The 20,441-nt window shown below is 32.7% G+C and overlaps 1 protein-coding gene across 1 annotated transcript; it reads left to right on the top strand.

The window, feature by feature from the left end:
* Positions 1-384: 384 nt before the first annotated feature.
* On the top strand, positions 385-18,539 carry LOC132624503 (uncharacterized). The gene is made up of 9 exons (XM_060339270.1): positions 385-849; positions 989-1,358; positions 15,455-15,630; positions 15,703-15,783; positions 16,142-16,620; positions 17,199-17,571; positions 17,669-17,740; positions 17,838-17,978; positions 18,436-18,539. The coding sequence occupies exons 1-9, from the start codon at positions 385-387 to the stop codon at positions 18,499-18,501; spliced, it is 2,223 nt and encodes a 740-aa protein (XP_060195253.1). The 3' UTR covers positions 18,502-18,539.
* Positions 18,540-20,441: the final 1,902 nt, after the last annotated feature.

Below are 20,441 nucleotides of genomic sequence, written 5' to 3'. Positions count from 1 at the left end.
TTCATTATGGTCTACTTGACTGATTTTCATATTATTACACCCCCACAATTGATAAACACATAATTACTATTTAAAGGCTATTAATGGAAGGATCTAGATTTTATGGAAAGCAGCTGATATTCAAGTTACTGTTGAGGAAACTCATGATCAATTTATATTGTGTCATGTACAGGATAGGAGGACTGATTTCCAAAGTCATATTGCAGTGGTATATGGAAAGAATACTATTGAAGAAAGGAAGAGTCTATGGGCAGAATTGGACAGAATAGGCAGTCTGATTACCACTCCTTGGTGTATTTATGGTGATTTTAACACTCCCCTTTCAATTGAAGATAGAGTGGGGGTCAGCAAGTGACACAATATGAGACCAATGACTTTCAGCAAATGGTTGATACATTGAACTTGACTGACATGAAGGCCACAGGCAGAATGTTGACATGGACAAACGGTCATGTGTGGAGTAAAATTGATAGAGCCTTGTGTAATACAGCCTGGAACTTGACGTATGGAAGGATCACAACTGACTTCAAGGAAAATAATTTCTCTGACCATTCTCCCATTCTCTTGGCATTCTCATTAGATGAAGCTAGAAAGAGGAGACCATTCAGATTCCTGAATGTATTAACTGCTGATGAGAGATTCTTAGGTATAATTGATGAAGTATGGAAACAACCCACACAAGGATCATTCATGTTTCAAGTGTGGCAGAAGCTGACTAAGTGTAAAGAACCTCTCAAGGTACTTATGCAAGCTGAGATGGGGAATCTTGAACATAAAATCCAGGAGGCCCGGGATAGGGTACAAGCAATACAAATCCAATTGACAAACCACATTGATGAAACATTATTGGTACGAGAAAAAGATGCTATGTAGGATTTGAAGAAATGGCAAGACATCCAGGAAAAAGTATTTAAGCAAAAGTCAAAAGCTCACTGGATTAATGTCGGGGATGGCAATAGCAAGTATTTTTTTTTTTGCTTGTATAAAGGCTAGAGCAAATGCAAACAATATATCCACTTTGAGGAATGTTCAGGGGAGAACACTGTTGAAACATAGTGACATTGAGGAGGAAATCCTTACTTTTTATAAAGGACTGTTAGGTACTGCTGCACCTACCCACCTTTGTGTTGATATCACCATCATGAGACACAGACCTTGCTTGAATGTGCAACAACAAAAGGAAATGATTGCTGCTATATCTCAAACAGAAATTCAAGAGGCTTTATTTGCCATTGATGACAACAAAGCCCCATGCATAGATGGATTTAATGCTCACTTCTTTAAAAAAACATGGGGAATTATTAAAGGAGATGTCACTTTAGCTATCCGAGTTCTTTTTAGAGAGTACAGTGCTGAAGGTAATTAACAACACAGTGGTAACACGTATACCAAAATCTTCCCATCCTGGAACCATTAGGGACTTTAGACCTATAGCATGTTGTTCCGCATTGTATAAGATCATCTCCAAAGTTATCTCAACTAGAATCAAGGGAGTGATAGATGGCCTAGTAGGAAGTTTCCAGTCTGCATTTATCCCAGGGAGGGTAATCTCAGACAATATTTTGTTAAGTCATGAGTTGGTTAAAGATTACACAAGAAAACAGCTCGCACCTAGATGTATGATAAAAGTGGATCTTTAAAAAGCCTACGATTCTGTAGAATGGAGTTTTATTCAAAAAGTATTACAAGAGCTTGGTCTTCCCAATAAGATGATAGTATGGATTATATGTTGCATCTCAACAGTGAGCTACACCTTTCTAGTTAATGGAGGATTAACACACACTATGCAAGCAAGGAAGGGACTTAGATAAGGGGACCCCATGTCTCCTTATATCTTTATGCTGATTATGGAATACTTGAATAGGTGCCTAGGGACTCTGCAGTAAATACCTAATTTTAATTTCCATCCAAGGTGTGAAAGGCTGAGAATCACTCATTTATGCTTTGCTGATGATCTCCTCTTGTAACAAGAGGAGATACTGGGTCTGTCATGCTCTTAAAGGAGAAATTTGACCTCTTCTTAGCAGCTTCAGGATTGAAGGCAAATCTGTCTAAGAGCTAGGTGTATTTTGGTGGGGTGTCTAACGGAGTCAAAAAGGAGATTTTACAAGTCTCGGGGTACGATATAGGGGAACCTGTTAAATATCTGGGGGTTCCTTTATCAACTAGAAGACTCAATATAACCCAATGTATGCCACTGGTGGCTAAGATGACTGCTCGGATAACATCTTGGATGGCCAAGGGGCTCTCCTATACCGGGGGAGTTCAAATGATCAGATCTGTTTTGTTTGGGATCCAATCTTACTGGTCCCAATTGTTCCTACTTCGACAAAAGATCATTAAGCTTATTGAAGTAACATGTAGAAGCTACTTGTGGGCAGGGCAAGCAACGGTGTCAAGAAGAGCATTGGTGGCCTGGGAAAGAGTGTGTTTGCCTCAGGCTGCAGGGGGTCTAAATATACTCAACATGAAACTATGGAATCAAGCGGCAATTAGTAAAATTTTATGGGCATTGAGCCAACATAAGGAGAAGCTTTGGATTACTTGGGTGCACACTTATTATATAAAAAATCAGAATATTTTCACAATGGCAATACCAAAACATGCATCATGGACGGTGAGGAAGATCCTAAATATGAGGAAATATTGGCACACAATCATAGCTAGCCCTACTTTGGTTAAAAAAGAGAAATTTCACATACAAGCAACTTATATAGCTTTGAGGGGACCTGTAACTGAGGTAACTTGGGGTAGTCTGATTTGTCACTCTATTGCAAGTCCCAGGACAGTTCATTCTCTGGTTGGCTTTGCTTGGCAGGCTTAGAACACAAGATTTACTGATCAAATGGGGCATTGATGTCAATGGAACATGTGTGCTATGCAAAAATGGTCTGGAAACACAAGAACATCTGCTGTTCCATTGCTGCTTCTCTAAGAAAGTATGGCTGGAGATGTTAAGCTGGCTAGGGTGGAGCATAAATGTGGGAAACTAGGAACAAGAGTATACCTGGGTGCAACGGGCTGCTAAAGGAAGAAGGCCACAACATGTGCTACTGAAGGCTTGCTTTGCTACTACTGTTTATGGAATCTGGATTGAACGTAATACCCGGCTATATCAGAATAAAAACACAACCAGTGAGAAGTTAATTCATGAAACAAAAACTTCTATCTGTATTAGTGTTCGAAATAATAAGAAGTTGTTTGAATATATTAGTAAGTTGTAAATAGATTATGGAGAGGAATAGGAATCTTGAATTGAGGGCAGTCTAGGTAGAGAGTATCAGGGGTAATGTGTTTATCAGGTAGGGAAGAGACAAGGTTGGTTTGGTTTTGTTCAGAAGGTTGGCTGGTTAGCTAACAATTGCTTTGTATAGACACACTTGGTGATTAATAAAATATCTCTTTAATTGCCAAAAAAGAAAACACATAATTACTAATGGATTTTGAGATTCACTTAGCATTATTGTACCCTCTAATACAACAAATATTAATTCATCATAACACTTTATCATGAGTTACTTCTCTCCAAAATAATACACCAAGAGAAGAAATAACACCATAATATATTCTAGGATCATTATCAACAAGATAAGTATAAAAAATTTCACCAAAATATTTTTCTATCCTTGTACTTTTTCTTTTCTCCACAAATTCTCATTTTCAAATCATTTTGAACAACAAGACCACGTAAAATATTCTCTCAACATAAATTTAGTAAGAGGGCCTAACCCCCACATTTTTAAAAATTGTAAGATAGGAAAATAATATTTTATAAATCATAAGACTTATTACTAATTTCTCATAAGACATTTCATCTTATAAATAACAAACTAATATAACTTCACCCAAAATAGTTATATAATAATTACTCACACTATGTCATCATCAACAAATATTTTAAGAAAGCAGTAATTATCCATACTAATATTTTCGTCATTTATTTAAAAAAATAGCAGACACAAATAAACTATGATTACAATATTCATTGCTCACAAAAATAGTATTTTTGGTTGAAACAACCTTATCATACTCAAATAAGACCATCACTCCATTTTTTCTTTCCAAATGTGAATATAAGAACAACTTTTTCTTTTCAAGGACTACTCAAGTTCTTAAATCACCAAGATAAATAAATCATTCTTCTTCTTCAACTAGGGTCTAAACCGCAAAATTATTTGTTGGCACAAAGATACTTACTATCACCAAAATTGTCTAATGCTCAATGTCTCACATTAATCACAAGATTCATTTGAGAAATGACCACAACAATTATATCATCCGCTTACTCAAATTTAGCGGGTTAGCATTTCTCTGAATCTTCTCTTTATTTTGAGAGCATTGATGACTTAATTTGCCACACACAAAATAATAATATTTTTATCAAAATCTAAAATTTCGTGAGTACCGGTCTTTATCGTCCACACTAATTCTCATATTTTCACATATATATGTATTTAAAGAAATCTGTCATAAATCAAAATTTATATACCCAAATGACCAAGCAAGATAATTTTCAGAGCCTAACGTGAATTTATCAAAGTACATCATACTTTTGATCTTTCAATATAAATTTCGCCACAAAAGAAATCTCAATTTTGTAAGGCTCTTCAATATTGACATTTAAAGAAAGCTATTTTCCTCACTTCTAATATTTACGAACATCATGAATTTTCCGCTAGGCAAGGGCGCACAAAAGCAATATACATACATGAGTTCTTTTAGAAATATGTATAATAACCTTTTTGGTAAAGTCAGATTTAGAATCACTCAAATGGTCACTCATGATCTCAAGCAACATTAATAAACTGTAAACTAATTAATATGCATTAAGAAATTAAGCTATACCACGGTCAAAACCAATAACTTATTGCCTCTTTAAAATGTTAAGAGAGAAAATTTAAAACACTCAAGGTAAAGAGAACTACAAAAGCATCTCTTATAAGACTAAAGAGATGAGTCTCTTTCACAAAATAAAATGCACATATATAATGACACGCTACCACATTAGTAAATTATGTACAACCCCAAACACTACTAAAATTATCGTCTTAAGGTTAAAGTTTTATCCACCTATTATATTCTCACGATAATAAACATGAAAGAACAAATATTGAGGAGGTATTAGTTCAATTACGTGTATCTGACAGTCTGACATTTAGATGTAATGTTACACAAAAACATATCAAGTAGAAGAGGTTGCCGTCCATCTTTAAGGTCCATCAGAATTATATTTCATAAGTAGTATTCTCCATAAGAACAAAGTAAGAAATATTCTTAAGATTGTTGGAAATTTTACGGAAAATACTTGAACGCGAGCAATGTATGAAATTCTTGAACAATCTCATAGCTTGAGGCATGTCAATTAAGACATTGTCTTTAAGGATATTTCACCGGGCATGAGTATATCCCTCAGGACTCAACAAGCTCTTCTAGTACAAAACTAGGAGTAGAATCTAACAAAGATTCAAATGTAGTGTAAAACCCAGCACATTAGTAGAATATGGAAAGAACTTTTTGTCATCTCATCACCAAAATGAAAGGCCCTTAATATAGAATTACAATATATAGAGACCATTTCATCCGAATTTAATCATAGGCTAGCTCCATTAGAATATATATAAATAGGTAAACAAACATCTCATCAGAATGGTGAAGATACCCCAACGTATTAAGAAGATAATAGCCATAAAGAGAATCAAATTTAATGGCTAAATATGATGAATAAAGGAGCTGTTACAATTGACATTAAAGATAATTTGTTTGACCAAATTAAAAGGTAGACATTAAGGTAATTAATGAATGATTATTATTCTTTTTGAGATATATTATTTTTTCAACATTGTGTTGGGATGGAACTGATCTGAACCTCTCATCAATTCGATGATGAATGAATTGATCACCAGCTTCAACAATATTGTTATCATTACCCTTATGAATAAGGCCATCTGTTTTTGTAATAGTCATCTTCCTTGCCTTGAGGGATATTGCTTCATAACAAAACAATGTAAGAAAAATGAGCAAAAGAGAGGTTTTTCACAGTGAATTTTTCTCCCTATTTCAAAGATTGAAAAAACTTTGACTACGATTGTTGAGAATGGGGAGATTGATTTGGGATTCATGCCTTTTATAAACTAAGAACACACATGGGAGTGATTTCATAATTAAGTATATTGATATATATATATATATAATTATATATGACGTGTTATGGTAAGTTCTTTCTCCTAAGCATTTCCAAAAACTAGGCATCAAGAGGCAGTAGTATCAGATTAATAGATTTACTACCAGAAAGTAGAAAAGATTCAACTAGATTGATATCTGGATTTCATTCATCGAGAAATAAAAAGGAAACTCTGATTTTGGTTGCATTGTAACTGAGTTGACTTCGGGAAGTTTGCTTACGGTTCTTTTGAGTGTTCATGCAAGTACAATTTATGCTTCCATGCTTAATAATACAGTTAAAAAGTTTTTCAAAGAAATGTGTTTCTTCTCTATCTTGTATTTTCAGCTTAAGAGTTGATTTAGAAAGTCAATATGGTATATTTTGCATGACAGAGTTTTAAAAAAAAGTGAATGAAATATATGAAAACTATAAATCTGTCATTTTATTTTATGTTGAACCATAATATTTTTTGAACATGATACAAAATAGAGAACTCTCTAGTGATGACTTTTTTTCAATTGGAGAACTAATTGGACCAACATCCCAAGTAAATTAAAGGGATAACTACATGGCATAACTAACTCTAATACATATTTAGATTTAGTAGTTATAGTTTAGATTAATTACATCCTATAACTAAAAGTAATATGTTAAATACAATTAATACCCATCATTACATTATTTACTGTCAAGCCAATCCTTCCATATCTCTCTCTCCCCTCTTCCCCCACCCCCGGCTCCGGTGAACCGGAGCAGCCACACGACCGCCACTGCCAGCCCCTTCACCACATCAACCACTCCATCTTCTCTTCCTTCTCTTTCTCTAACTGTAATGGTATAAATTAAGCAACAGTAACAGAGCACTAAAACATTTCAATTTTTCAGCAATCAAAACTCTATTGCTTACCCAAACCTAAAACTAAAGTAGTACCTTTCAGTTACTAACATTTCAAAACAAGAAACCATTTCAAACACAGCAAAACAACTTTATAATGAGCCGTTGTAGCGAGCAGTAGCATGAGCTTTATGATGGTTGGAGAGAGGAGATGCGGTGGCTGTTTTGGGGTTGTTTCTGGTAGTTTATTTAGTGTTTTCAGTGGTTTTCATGGTCGGTTTTTTGTTGTATTTCCGCTGGTCTCTGTTGGAGCAGTAATGGAGGTTTTTTTACGGTTCTTTCATGGAGTTGTTGGTGTACAGATCTGACCGGTGTTAATAATTGTTGTATCTGATGCGAGCAACAGACATTCCGGTCAGATCTGGACGGAAAGTCAGATTTGGACGGAAGTGGCTTTTTATTTTTGAATACAATCCAGTGTTGATGACGACGACGGTGACAACAGTCAGATTTGGATGGAAACAACTAGATTTGGCTGGAATCTGACTGGAATTTTATTTCTTGTATTCAGTTTTAAGTGTATTCGTTAATTTTATTTCTTGTATACAAATGAATACAGTGAATTTTGAAGTGTATACAAATGAATAGAGTGAAATTTATTTCTTGTATTCAGTTTTTGACTGTATTCATTAATTTTTAGTGCAAAAATGTGTTTGGGGTGTATTTTTGTTTCTTGTATTTTGAAGGATATTTTTTTGTATACAATCAATTTTAAATATAATAAAGTGAATACAGTGTAAAAGTAGCTACAATTGAATACGGTTGAATTGAATACATTTGATTTGAATACAACTTATTGAATACATCGAAATTTGATTTGAATACAGTGAAATTTAACTTGAGTACACCAAAATCTGACATAGTCGAATTTTGAATACAATTCGAATTTTGAATATAATCTACTGTAGCGTGCGAATACAATCTACTGTAGCACGCGTTTACTGTAACTACGAAATGTAATTAGCTAAAGTGTAGCTATGCTTAAAAAATAACCCCAAAATATAGTCATTTATGTAAGTTTCCCTAAATTAAATGGCAAAGTGCGAAAATACATTTAAAGAGGTAGTAAGGTTCGGTTTATATCCATATCGATATTTAAATATCTAATCATATGACCTAAAAAAGTGCTAATAATGGCTATTAGGATCGACAAAAGTTCGGACTTTCTATTAAAAATCTCAAGTGCTTTTGTTTGCTTCACTTCTTATTTTATTGTGTTTTATTTTGTCTTCTATTGAAGCAAGGAACAATTTGAGGAAAGAGAAAATGAAGATATCTTCCCTCCAAAGGTAATGATATTCCATCATTGACCCTTAGTTCAAACTCTGGGTCTGAAGGAGGCCATAAACGTGCAAAACACATTTTGGAATTAGGCCCATGCCCTCGTGGGCTGGGCCACAAATATCCTTGATGATTTTATTTTTGTGAAAACTACGTATATATACATGTTAATGAGAAATATTTACGAAACGTGACGATAGTTTTTCTTATTTATAAAATATAACGATATTTTACAAAACATGACGGATTTTCATATATTTTTGGTTTTTATTTTTATTTTCAGAAAATAAATGTTTTTAAGTTTTAATATTTTTTGACGATAGTTTTCCTTATTTACAAAATATAACGATATTTTACAAAACATGACGGATTTTCATATATTTTTCTTTTTTTATTTATTTTCAGAAAATAAGTATTTTTAAGTTTTAAAAAAAACAATTTTATATTTTAAAAAAAAATATTTTTTTTTAAAAAAGAAAATTTTGCTCAAAGTCTTAAAAAAATTACCTCAAATTTTTGTGTATGAAAGCTGTATGAAAAATGTATGAAATGTGTATGTGTAAGCGAAATTTTTAATATAGTTTTTCATATAAAAATGTGAATGAAATTCTAAGTCTTGAGCTAGATAAACACATTTCATACCATTCTCGTACATAAAATTTTGAGCGTAATGTTTATGCCTTGATTGAGATATACACATTTCATACATTTTCATACACAAAATTTGAGCGAATTTTAAGCTTTGAGCAAGATATACACATTTATACACAAAAATTTAAGCAATTATTTTAAGTAATGAATGTTGTATCAAAGTTGTATACAATGTTGTTGTAGTTGTATTAATTTCAGAGAAATCTAACATGAACTTTATACACGAAAATATGAGCGAAATTCTAAGCCTTGAGCGAGATACAAATTTCATACATACAATTTTGAGCGGATTTTTTAAGCCTTGAACGAGATATACACATTTCATACGGTTTTCATATCGTTTTCATACACTAAATTTTGAGCGAACTTTTTAAGCCTTGAGCGAGATATACACATTTCATACATAAACTTTTGAGCGGAAAAAAAATAAAAAATAAAAATTTAAAAATATTTTAAAAAAAATATTTTTTTAAAAAAGCATGTTTGTTATAGGGTTTGTAATGTTATGTTTTATAAATAGAAAACTATCATCACGTTTCGTAAATATTTCTCCTTAATATGTATATATACGTAGTTTACCCTTTATTTTTTCAGAGACATTTCGAAATGTAAATGAATAAAGGAAACGTAATAGTTCGTTACATAGAAATTAAAGGAGGTAATGTATTATGCCCTCCTCCTGCAAATATTTGTGTATTCAAATAAATAAATAAACATTTATTTATTTATTTAAGAAGCTGTTGGTTCTTCCGACCAAAAATAAATAAATGAATATGCATGAGACTCCTAAGTGAAACTATAATGAATTTATGAAATTCTTTGTAGTGTAAAAATAATTATAGTTCAATGAAAAAACAAGTATTTTCTAAGGTGCTTTTTTGTGTTCTTTTATGATCTTTATTTGTTTTCCTCTTGGATTTAATTGAAAATATGGTTGGTGCAAGACTTTAGAACGATTAAGTGACGAATGTAGATTCTTGCCATTCATTTGCTTCTAAGAATTGTACTAATCTTTCAGACTTTGATAGTATCTAAATATTATTTCTGCCATTGTTACTTGGTCTCGGACGTGCATACATGATTAGTCCCTACTGATGTTGTGGTGGTACGTTGCATCTGACAATGGCCAATGTGATTTTGGATCAAAACTAACAAATATGCATGAATGTGGGAGATAAAGAAAGACCCAAAATTTCAACCTGAGGTACTTATAGGAAAAGTAGAAAGCTTTATGCCTAAATTTGTAGCAAATGGGAGGGAGGAGAACAGTTGTGGAAGTCAATAGAACAGAGTCCTCCCTTAAGGGCTTCAAGGTAGGTTATCCGCATTGTAGCTCGACTATATCCGGATTGTGTCGCATAGGGCCCATTTCTGGGGAAGCGCTTCTTACCAAGGATTTTTTCATACCTAGAGCTCAAACCTGAAACCTCTAGTTAAGAGAGGAGCAGCCTTATCCGCTGCACCACATCCTTTGGTGGTGGACTTACTTCCTCATTTTGGATAGGAAATTACTCACATTGACCTTGAAAATAGGTGATCTTGGACTTTTGACACCCGCTTGCCCCACAAACCTTCAAAGTCAATAGTCAAAGGTTTTGCCTATGACCAAAACTTGTTAAACTTAAAATTTTTCGTATGGGCAAGTGAGATCAAATGTTCAAGACCGCCAACTTCCAAGGCTATTTTTGTAAATCACTCCACTTTGGATGTCCCACATAGATGGGCATCGACTCGCAAATTTGGGTGATTTGCTAGATTAATCGTCATAAGGGGTCATTTTGATTTTTTGACACACTTGAAAAAATAATCTTCGTTTAAGAAAATTTGCTAGATAAAATTTTATGTTACCCATTATGCCTAAGTTGTAGGCACAAATTAGTTTTGCCTATATATAAAGCTTTGGGATGTTTCAATATCTATTCTAATGGCAACAAGTTTGCCTTATTGGAAAAAATTGCATTTGTTGCTCAATTGTTAGAAGTTATGATGGGCGGGCAAGACTTGGCACTATTCAGTCTATATATCCTGTTAAATTGGCCACAAGTTAATGTTAAACAGTTCAACAGTATGATATATACTTGATATACATGACGATATACACGCAATACAATAGAAAATACACACACTGAGTCATCTTTAACCTCGGGTTTCAATTTGAAATTTGGCTCAAATCCGCCTCAAATCATCTCCAAAATTGATATTCAAGCTCTTTAGGAGGATACCAACAAATCTCAATATCACCCAACCAAGATAAATTACAATACTAGATCAAAAGAATTCAAACCAAATTTCAATGATCTTTGGTGTTGTCCATTCCTTGTCTTCAACATATTGATGGCAAGAATTGTGGATGTCAAATAATTGAACTTTTATTGAATATCACATATTGATACTGAGATAATGATAGTGAGAATTGTGGATATGGATCGAGAGATTTGCGAAAATGAATTGAGAGATTTAGGGATATGATTTGAGAGAGTGGAAAATTTAAGAGTGAGTTCCAAATTTTTGAACCTATTATTAAAGAACACTTTACTGATTATGTGAGTACTAAAACTAATACCCTAGAACATGGGAAATGCCTATTGGTGCCAATTTTTCATACTAATGCTATTTATGACTCAGATGTTGATGCAAATTTTTCAATACGAATTACAAAGCCAATATGTTTGAATTTATTATTTTCAAAATAACTTATTTTTAAACTTTTTGTTGTGGTCAACTGTTAGCATATTCTATGCATGACACGTTCTTACTATATGTTGGTCATGTTAATGCATATGGCTTTATTAATGCTTTTGTTGCATTTTCCTGGTCATTTTACTGCAAGAATACTTTATTTGAGCGATTGGGGTGGGAATAAGGAACTATTAAGACAATTGATATGAATACTTAATGTTCATTTTTGTAAAAATAAGAAGTTCAACTTATAGGTTCAAATCTGAACAATCTAAATTGATTAATCTGAAATCAAAATTAAAAAGTCCAATCCAATATGAACTTATTTGCATTGGATCCGAATTGCGTTTTGAGAAATCCAAAAATAAAAATACACAACAACTATTCCCGAATTTGATCCAATCCGACCCATACACAATTGTACATCTACTGCATTTCTAGTGAACCTTTCAATGTACTCTAATCATTTTATTACGGGTTGATCAATATAGGTTAAATTAAACTTATATTATTCATATTTTAAATGGACGGTTGGATATGATTTTAACACGGGTGGGTTAAGCGGTTCAACAAATAGGGGTAAAAATTAGAGTAAACTACACCATAAGTCACGCTTCTAGATTTAGGCATGTAATTAGCACAATTCTTAAAGTACATAAAAAAATAACAGATTTTATTAATTACTCTTTTTCCATGTTAAAGAAAAGTGTGCAGTTAATAATCCTACTAATTTAGGGATTCAATTTTATCCTCTTACTCTTTATTATCATTTGTATCTCTTCTTTAATTAATACACCTGCAACATTTGTTACTTACGGTAAAGAAAGGACCACTAATTAAGGAATTAATCTGTATCCTAATTAATACATTTGCTTTCTCTTTCATCATAATTTTCTTCACTAATTAAGGAATTCGTTTACTATTAATGATTCTTATTTTCATATTGGTTATATATGTTATACCATGTATATCTTTATTATACCATATATATACATATATATATATATATATATATATATATATATATATATATATATATAATTTTTGTGAAAATACCATGTATATTAATGGTATAAATGTATTTTTTGTGAATATACCATGTATATTTATGGTATAACTATATTTTTTGTGAAAATATCATGTATATTTGCGGTATAAACATATTTTTGTAAGAATACAATGTATATTTTTGGTATAAATATATTTTTGTGAAAATACCAAGTATATTTCTGTGGTGTGTGTTACATATACAAATACATATGTTTTATGTGTATAATTAGATATATTTTATTATTTCTGAAAAATATATCTTCGAAAAGAAAAGGGTGAATAATTTGAATGATTGTTTTAGTTACGAAAGATAAATATATTGTCCAAAAGAATAGGAAGACTTTCGTTTGGGATTGATCCTCGTTGAGCTTAATTCTAGGGATTGGTTTCGAAAGTTGTTGATATTTACTTGCTATGAAATGAAAACTAACTAATGCTTCTACGATCTTGGAATTATTTTTTAAACTATTGCCTACTTATGTTTTTTAGAGTAAATTACATCATAAGTCACGCTTCTAGATTTAGGCACGTAATTAGCACAATTCTTAAAGTACATAAAAAATAAAAGATCTTATTACTCTTTTGCCATATTAAAAAAAATAACAGATTTTAACTATTGCCACAGTCAACATTTTGTATAAATTTTGGAAGGTGATTAAAAATATTTCCAAGCTGGTAATGACAATTCATGTAAGAAATTGAGGATCTTTAACTTACCTAAAATCACCTAAAGTAACACTGCTAAAAGCAAACTATATATATAAGTGTAAACCATGCATATTGTTCCAACAAAATAAAAAGTTTTTAAAGCACTTTGCAAGCTTTCTTCACAATTCTACAAAGGGGTGCTCATGAAGAAAAACATTCAAAATGACTCACTCTCAAGTGATTTTACTTGCTTCAGTTCTTGTGTTGTTTTGTTTTGGTTTCTCTTCCACTGAAGCAAGGAACCATTTGAGCAATTCTCTTAAGGCTAGCTTGGAACAACATATGTTAGCTAAGGGTGATATTCCATCATTTATCATTCACAAAGATTCAAGTTCAAGCCCTGAGATTAGAGAAAGTCACAGACCCAAGCCCCCGCGGGAAAGGACATGGAAGTCCTTGTTGTAGTCATAGCTTTCGTAATGCAGAGGAATGAATTTAGCATAGTTCCTTGTATAGAATTAAAGGAGGTAGGATACTATGCCCCATATATTTGTGTGTTCGAAAAAACACACATGTATGAGGCTCCTAGGTAAAATTATAATGAATTAGTTGATCAATGAAGTATGATCGTTTTGTTGCGTTAAAAATAATTGAAATTTAATGGAAAAGCATTGTTATCTAAGGTTTTTTTTTCTTGATCTTTATTATTTTTCCGCCTACATTAACTAGATTGAAAATCTAAATAAGAAAAAAAAAATTATGATCCTCATGAGTGATTTTGAAATTTTGACCATAAATTGTAGGCACAAAATAATTTGCCTATAAGGCAAGAGTTCAGGACATTCCAATACCTACTCAATTAGCAACAAGTCTGCCTCATTAAAAAGAAATTGCATGTGATGCTCAAATTGTTCACAAGTGATGACGACGGACGAGACTTGGTACTATTCGTTCTACCTATTCTGTTAAATTGGCCACAAGTTAACATGAGGCTATGAGCAGTTGCACAATATAATATACACTGATATACATGGAGATATATACGCTACGCAATAGGGATACACTGGCAGAATCATCTTCAACCTCGAGTTTCAATATGAAAATTTGCTAAAATTCACCTCAAATCATCTCCAAAATTGATATTCAAACTCTTTAAAATGATTCCAACAAATATCAATATCACTCCATTGAAACAAATCACAAATATGTAGATAAAAAAAAAAAAAAATCATACCAATTTTCGATGGTCTTGAATGATATTTTCAAGTCCTTGTCTTCAATACATTAATGGCGAGAATTGTGGATAATGAGATACTGTCAACGAATCAAACTTATTGAATATCACATATTGATATTGAGCTAGTGATGGTGAGAATTGTGGATATGGTTTGAGAGATTATAACATGAGAGAGGCAGATGATTTGAGAGAGTGGGAAATTTTCGGAAGAGAGAGCGAGTTCAAAATATTTGAACCTATTTTTAAGAAACACTTTACAGGTTATGCAATACTAAAGCTAATATAGCCTAAAACATGGGAAATGTCTATTCGGTGCTAATTTTTATACTGATGCTATTTTATTTCATTTATGACTCGGTATTGATACCCTGTGCCAATTTTTTCAAGTAAAATTTACTTGGCATAGGTTCCATTATTATCTATTTATGGAACATAACTAAACTTTTCAATAATTATATTTAGTAGCTAAAATATATCATATTTACTTCACATAGCTACCATGTTTTTACCACTCATCTGATAACTTCCCACTCCCCTAAATTTAAGCAAAAAAAAACGTGTCTCTCTCCTACCTCCTAAATACACGCCATTATTCACCATATCCATTACTTTCCTCCAATTTCAAATCAGTTTTTCAATTATTCAACTTCCTTTTTTATCTCTAATTAACTATTCATTGATTTCTCTCACGTTTCAAATCTAATTCCCAAAATAAAGTAAGATTCTATACAGATTTTTATTTTTTACCGTGTATTTAACCTATATTTTGGGTGTTTTTTTTTCGTTTGAATCAGGAATGCAAGTCTAAGTAATTAACTATCAATGTTTGTTCTTGGTTGTTTTTTCTTAGATTCAATTGGAATGACTAAGAAAGCTGCTACTCCGATGAGAAATACAGGTATAGAACCCGAATGTGCGATTCCTAATTTTTCTTTGGGAATTTCTCAACATGAAACTGCCATTGCAGGCTCTTATGCTGAGAATCGTTCAAAAAGAATTAACGATCCTAGGTGTTCTAAGGAATATGTTGATTCGAAGAGTAAACAACAAGAAAAATTGAAAAATGTTTCTCAAATGGAGAAACAAAAGAAGAGAAAGGCTGGTGACAATGTTGTTAATGTTAGGGGCAAAAAAATTGCTAAAGCCAAACGTAATGTGGATGAGGATGATGATGAAGAGGTATGTTTTTGTTGTATTTTCAGTATATTTAGTTCTTTGTTTTTAGTTCAGTTATTACAGATCTGTGAATTAACCAGATCTATATTATATGTGCATTTTAAGTATATTTCTGTGTTTTTTTTATACATGTTTCTTCAGTTATTTTGTGTGTATTTTTCTTCACCATAACTGTGATTTTTAAGATTTTTAAGTACATTCAGTTATTTTTGTGTATATTTTGTTGACAGTTATTACAGTGATTTTTAAGATTTTTAAGTACATTCAGTTATTATTTTGTTGACAGTTATTTTGTGTATATTTTTAAGTACATTCAGTCGATATATGTCAATCATACGTGTTTTTTGGCATTTTGTTTCAGGTATCTAAATTTTTGGTTACCAAGCACCCTGCTGTGGCACCATCTATGTGTAGATACACGAATGTTAATGTAATGCAAGATATTAGAGGCAAACTAACAGATCCACAGATGGATATGTTTAGGAATTCTTGTTTTGGTAAATATCTTAGAATGCAGCAATTGGATGTACAAGCACAGATTTTTCGGTGCTTTATGGTCAAAGAACTTAGGGGCAGTACATATAGGTGCTTTACATTTGAAATAAATGGTAAAGTTCTGCGTTTTGGCCTTAGAGAATTTGCACTGATCACTGGGCTAGATTGTGTATCTGATGAAAATGATTTTGTTTATGATAACTCAAAACCGAATAGGCTTATGGTTGAGTATTTTGGTAGAAATCAGGAGAACCAATTGCCAGTTAAAAGACACGAGCTTATTGAGTGTTTCAACAAGACTGTCTGGGATGATAAAGGGGATGACGCAGTCAAGATGACAATATTGTATTTCATAAATACGTGGGTACATTGTGGTGAGCCGAACTCAACAAACATACCAAGGATCCATTTTGATATTGTAGAGGACGGGAGATATAATGAGTATCCTTGGGGTAAAGATTCGTTTAGAGAGTTGGTTGTAAGCATCGGGCAGAAATATGCTGGTTTTAAGAAATATTATAGGATTCATGGTTTGCCGCTTGCTATGTAAGTATGGTTGTATGAATGTTGCTCAAAAGTCCCGTCCACCATTGCAGTTAAGACGGGCAATTTAATTCCTAGAATTTTGAACTGGCGGACTACGGAAGGAAAATCAGAATTCAAGAGATTGATGGATGGCATGTTCAGAGACGATAAAAATCCGGTAAAACAGTCTTTTAACAGTTTTGTGTCTTTTACCATTTAACTGTTTTAATATGTTTGTTTTACATGCTATATTTTGATTATATTTTGTCTATATTTATGAAATAAGTCATTTGTGATCAATATATTTTGACTATATTTTCCTCATATTTTTAGTATGTTACCAATGTAGATATATACGGTAATATAGTTTCTATATGTTGTTGTTCATAGTCCTGTAGATTTGAGGAAGTTGTGCCAACACCCCATGAGTTGGAAACTCTTAAATTGCCTCCTGTTGCACATGACATACCAGACGTCAAACATGGAGTTGATGGTGTACATGGTACTGATTTGGTAGACGATGATTACGATAATTTTAGTACCACACCACCGCATCTGTCCAGTGGCAAACAGCAACAAAGGAGTGCCAATTCTGATTCCCCGCGAGGCAAGAAACGGACGCAGTTTCCAGTTTCTGTTCCTCCTTCCAGGAAACAACCATCACGGAAGGAATCTGGGATAAAAGGGACAAGGAAACCAGATGCACCTACAGCACCCCGAACAGATGAGTTTAAACTGATAAGGGAAGAGATTCGGATTTTCAAGAAAGAAGTAGGCGTTTTGTTTTCAATATGTTTTTTTTACTTCATATTGCTTGTGTCAAGTAATTAACAATTCTAATTCTATTTTTTATCTTTCAAAACTGTAGGTGTTTGACTACATGGATAACAACTTCAAAAAGTTGTTAGATGCAATAAAGGGCAATCAAACACCAGATAAGGTAAAAATCAACACTAAAAATGGAAATTATTTACTTTTTAAGTTATTTTGATATATTTATTGGAAGACTTTATATTTTCTTTTGGAAAATTTTAAAGGTCGGCGACACAATGTTAAAAGCTGACTTACATAGTGATGGTGGGATTTCTCAAGGCAATCAAAGTGGCGGTGCAGTAAAGCTTTCAACCAAAGAGAATCAAGGTGGTGGTGCCACTTCCGCGCAGAGGAGTCATCCAGTGGTACTCATTTTTTCTTTCACTTTTCTATATTTGCAGTATATTATTCAAAGTGAAAATATTGGATTTTTAGCTGTGTTTTTGTATTACCTATAGTGTATTTACATATATAGTTTTCACATGGTGATTTGTTAGTAGTGTTCTTTTTGATGTATCTATTTGTGCTATTTTTGTTATGATTGTGTTTATATATACTAGCAGTGCTATATTTGTTTTGGATTGATATTTTAATATTAGTTTTTCATATATGTTGTGGCTGTATTTTAATTGTATTTTGATTATTATGTTCAATGTTACTTATTCTGATTTCTGTTTACTATATTTCAGGCATATTTACCATATATTTTCTCTATATTTAACTGAAACTTTTAACTTTTAAAGCACTATTATATATGTGTATATGTGTATCTGTTTTGCTGATGCCTTTAAATTCATTTGAACCATGTTTTTATTGTTTTAGGTTGAGGGAGTTGGGTTGCCAATTAATGATCCGGTTTCTGTTGTTGATGTGGATAAAGAAACCTGAGTTAAAAGTGATGCACAAACAAATGGAGTGCCCATAACACCAATCCATTTAAATTTTGATGTAAGTACTGAAATGTGGGCTTTTAAGTACTGAAATGTCATTTTGATAAGCAATAATTGACAAACACCAGTCGTTTTTTTCTTGTTTTTTATTTCAGGAATCTCAGCAAATCGGCGATATGGAGAATGCTAATGCTGAATTTACCGCATCAGAGGAAATGGTAGCGGACTTGCTAATCAACTGCCCTTTAGCATGTGTTATTCCTCTCGGTCCTCCTCCAGTACCACGCGATGATCAAATCGATTTGTCAAGTTTAAGGACTCCTCAGAATGTGGACAATAACCCGGTAACCATCTCTTAGTGGATGATTCCTGATTCTCAGATACCAATCCAACTTGGAGTACAACCAACAACCGGACAAAGTTCAACTAATGAAACTGAACAGCAAGTTGGAGTACAACCGATAGTTGGCCACAGTTCAAGCGATGAAACTGGACAACAAGTTCCCGTACAACCAAATGCGGGCCAAAGCTCAAGTGGTGAGACTGCACAGTTTTCAAACTCTGAAAAACAGATCATTGTCCATCCAGGTGCTGCCCGAGAAAGGAAACCAAGCAAATATAACATGTCCCCTTATTGTCCCAATTTCAGCTCAGCGGGTTCTTCTGCCAAAAATATCGGTCCTTGCATTTATCAGAAAAAACACCCATTTGTTGACCACCCTATAAATGCCCCGTTAGATACTTCGTTTCTTCAAGAATATCAAAAGTGGCTTGGGAAGGATCTGTTGAAATCACATGACAAAAGGTACTTATTGTCACAACTTGTTTTTTTAGTTTTCCAGAATTCAATTATCAAAAACTTAACGTATGTTCTTTCCATTGTTGATATACAGGAAGCCAAATGAAAATCATTACAGAAAGAACAAGGAAGGACTCGATCCTGCGGATGCCGAACTTCGGTTGCATTTAGGCGTTACAGCCGTAGCCGACAAAAACTGGTTCTACTTGTTATCTATGGATGGGCAACTTTGGACTGATGAGGTTTTGATATCTTTCTGCTTGTTATCTAATTTTTTTATGTTTTATAATAGAATTACAATGTGATGTATCTAGAGTATATGTTTTACTATATTTGACATATATAGTAAAAAATATATTTCAGGCATATTTACCATATAGTTTCTCTATATTTAACTGAATCTTTTAACTTTTAAAGCAGTACTATATATGTGTATATGTGTATCTGTTTTGCTGATGCCTTTAAATTCATTTAAACCATGTTTTTATTGTTTTAGGTTGAGGGAGTTGGGTTGCCAATTAATGATCCGGTTTCTGTTGTTGAAAATATATTTCAGGCATATTTACCATATATTTTCTCTATATTTAACTGAAACTTTTAACTTTTAAAGCAGTACTATATATGTGTATATGTGTATCTGTTTTGCTGATGCCTTTAAATTCATTTGAACCATGTTTTTATTGTTTTAGGTTGATGGAGTAGGTTTAGGTACTTATTGTCACAACTTGTATTTTTAGAATATTTTCATCATTATACTTGCACTATATTTAATATACAGACATTAATTTACTAGTTGAGCACAGTACTGTCCAGGTATACAGAATTGTATTTTTACTATGTTTAAGAGTATATTTCACTATATTTACTATATATACAACAATATTTTTTTTGAACATAGTGTTGATTATAGTCACTGAATTGATGTTTTTACAGCATATTGATGTTATTTTCTACTACCTACGCAAGAAGGGGAAGTATCACAATAACAATAACTATAGATTCACCACTGCCAGCTGTATTTTTCACACTTTAGTTGCTGAAATTTACAAATCTTGGGAAAACCCTGATTCATCCACATTTGTCGCCAGCAAGGAAGATGAACTGTGTGAGTACATTAACGGGCACAGGTTGTTGGCTAA

The sequence above is a fragment of the Lycium barbarum genome, chromosome 12 (genome assembly GCF_019175385.1).
Source record: "Lycium barbarum isolate Lr01 chromosome 12, ASM1917538v2, whole genome shotgun sequence".
Classification (NCBI taxonomy): domain Eukaryota; kingdom Viridiplantae; phylum Streptophyta; class Magnoliopsida; order Solanales; family Solanaceae; genus Lycium; species Lycium barbarum.
The sequence above is the reverse complement of the archived record's forward strand: the minus strand, read 5'-3'. Positions and strand labels throughout refer to the sequence as shown.

Bases quoted from the DNA above. Each gene is read 5' to 3' on its own strand.
- LOC132624503 (XM_060339270.1), top strand. From the start codon at position 385: ATGGTTGATACATTGAACTTGACTGACATGAAGGCCACAGGCAGAATG. The intron at 15,784-16,141 runs GTATGTTTTTGT...ATTTTGTTTCAG, and splicing joins ATGAGGATGATGATGAAGAG to GTATCTAAATTTTTGGTTAC. The intron at 16,621-17,198 runs GTATTTCATAAA...ATAGTCCTGTAG, and splicing joins GCAGTCAAGATGACAATATT to ATTTGAGGAAGTTGTGCCAA.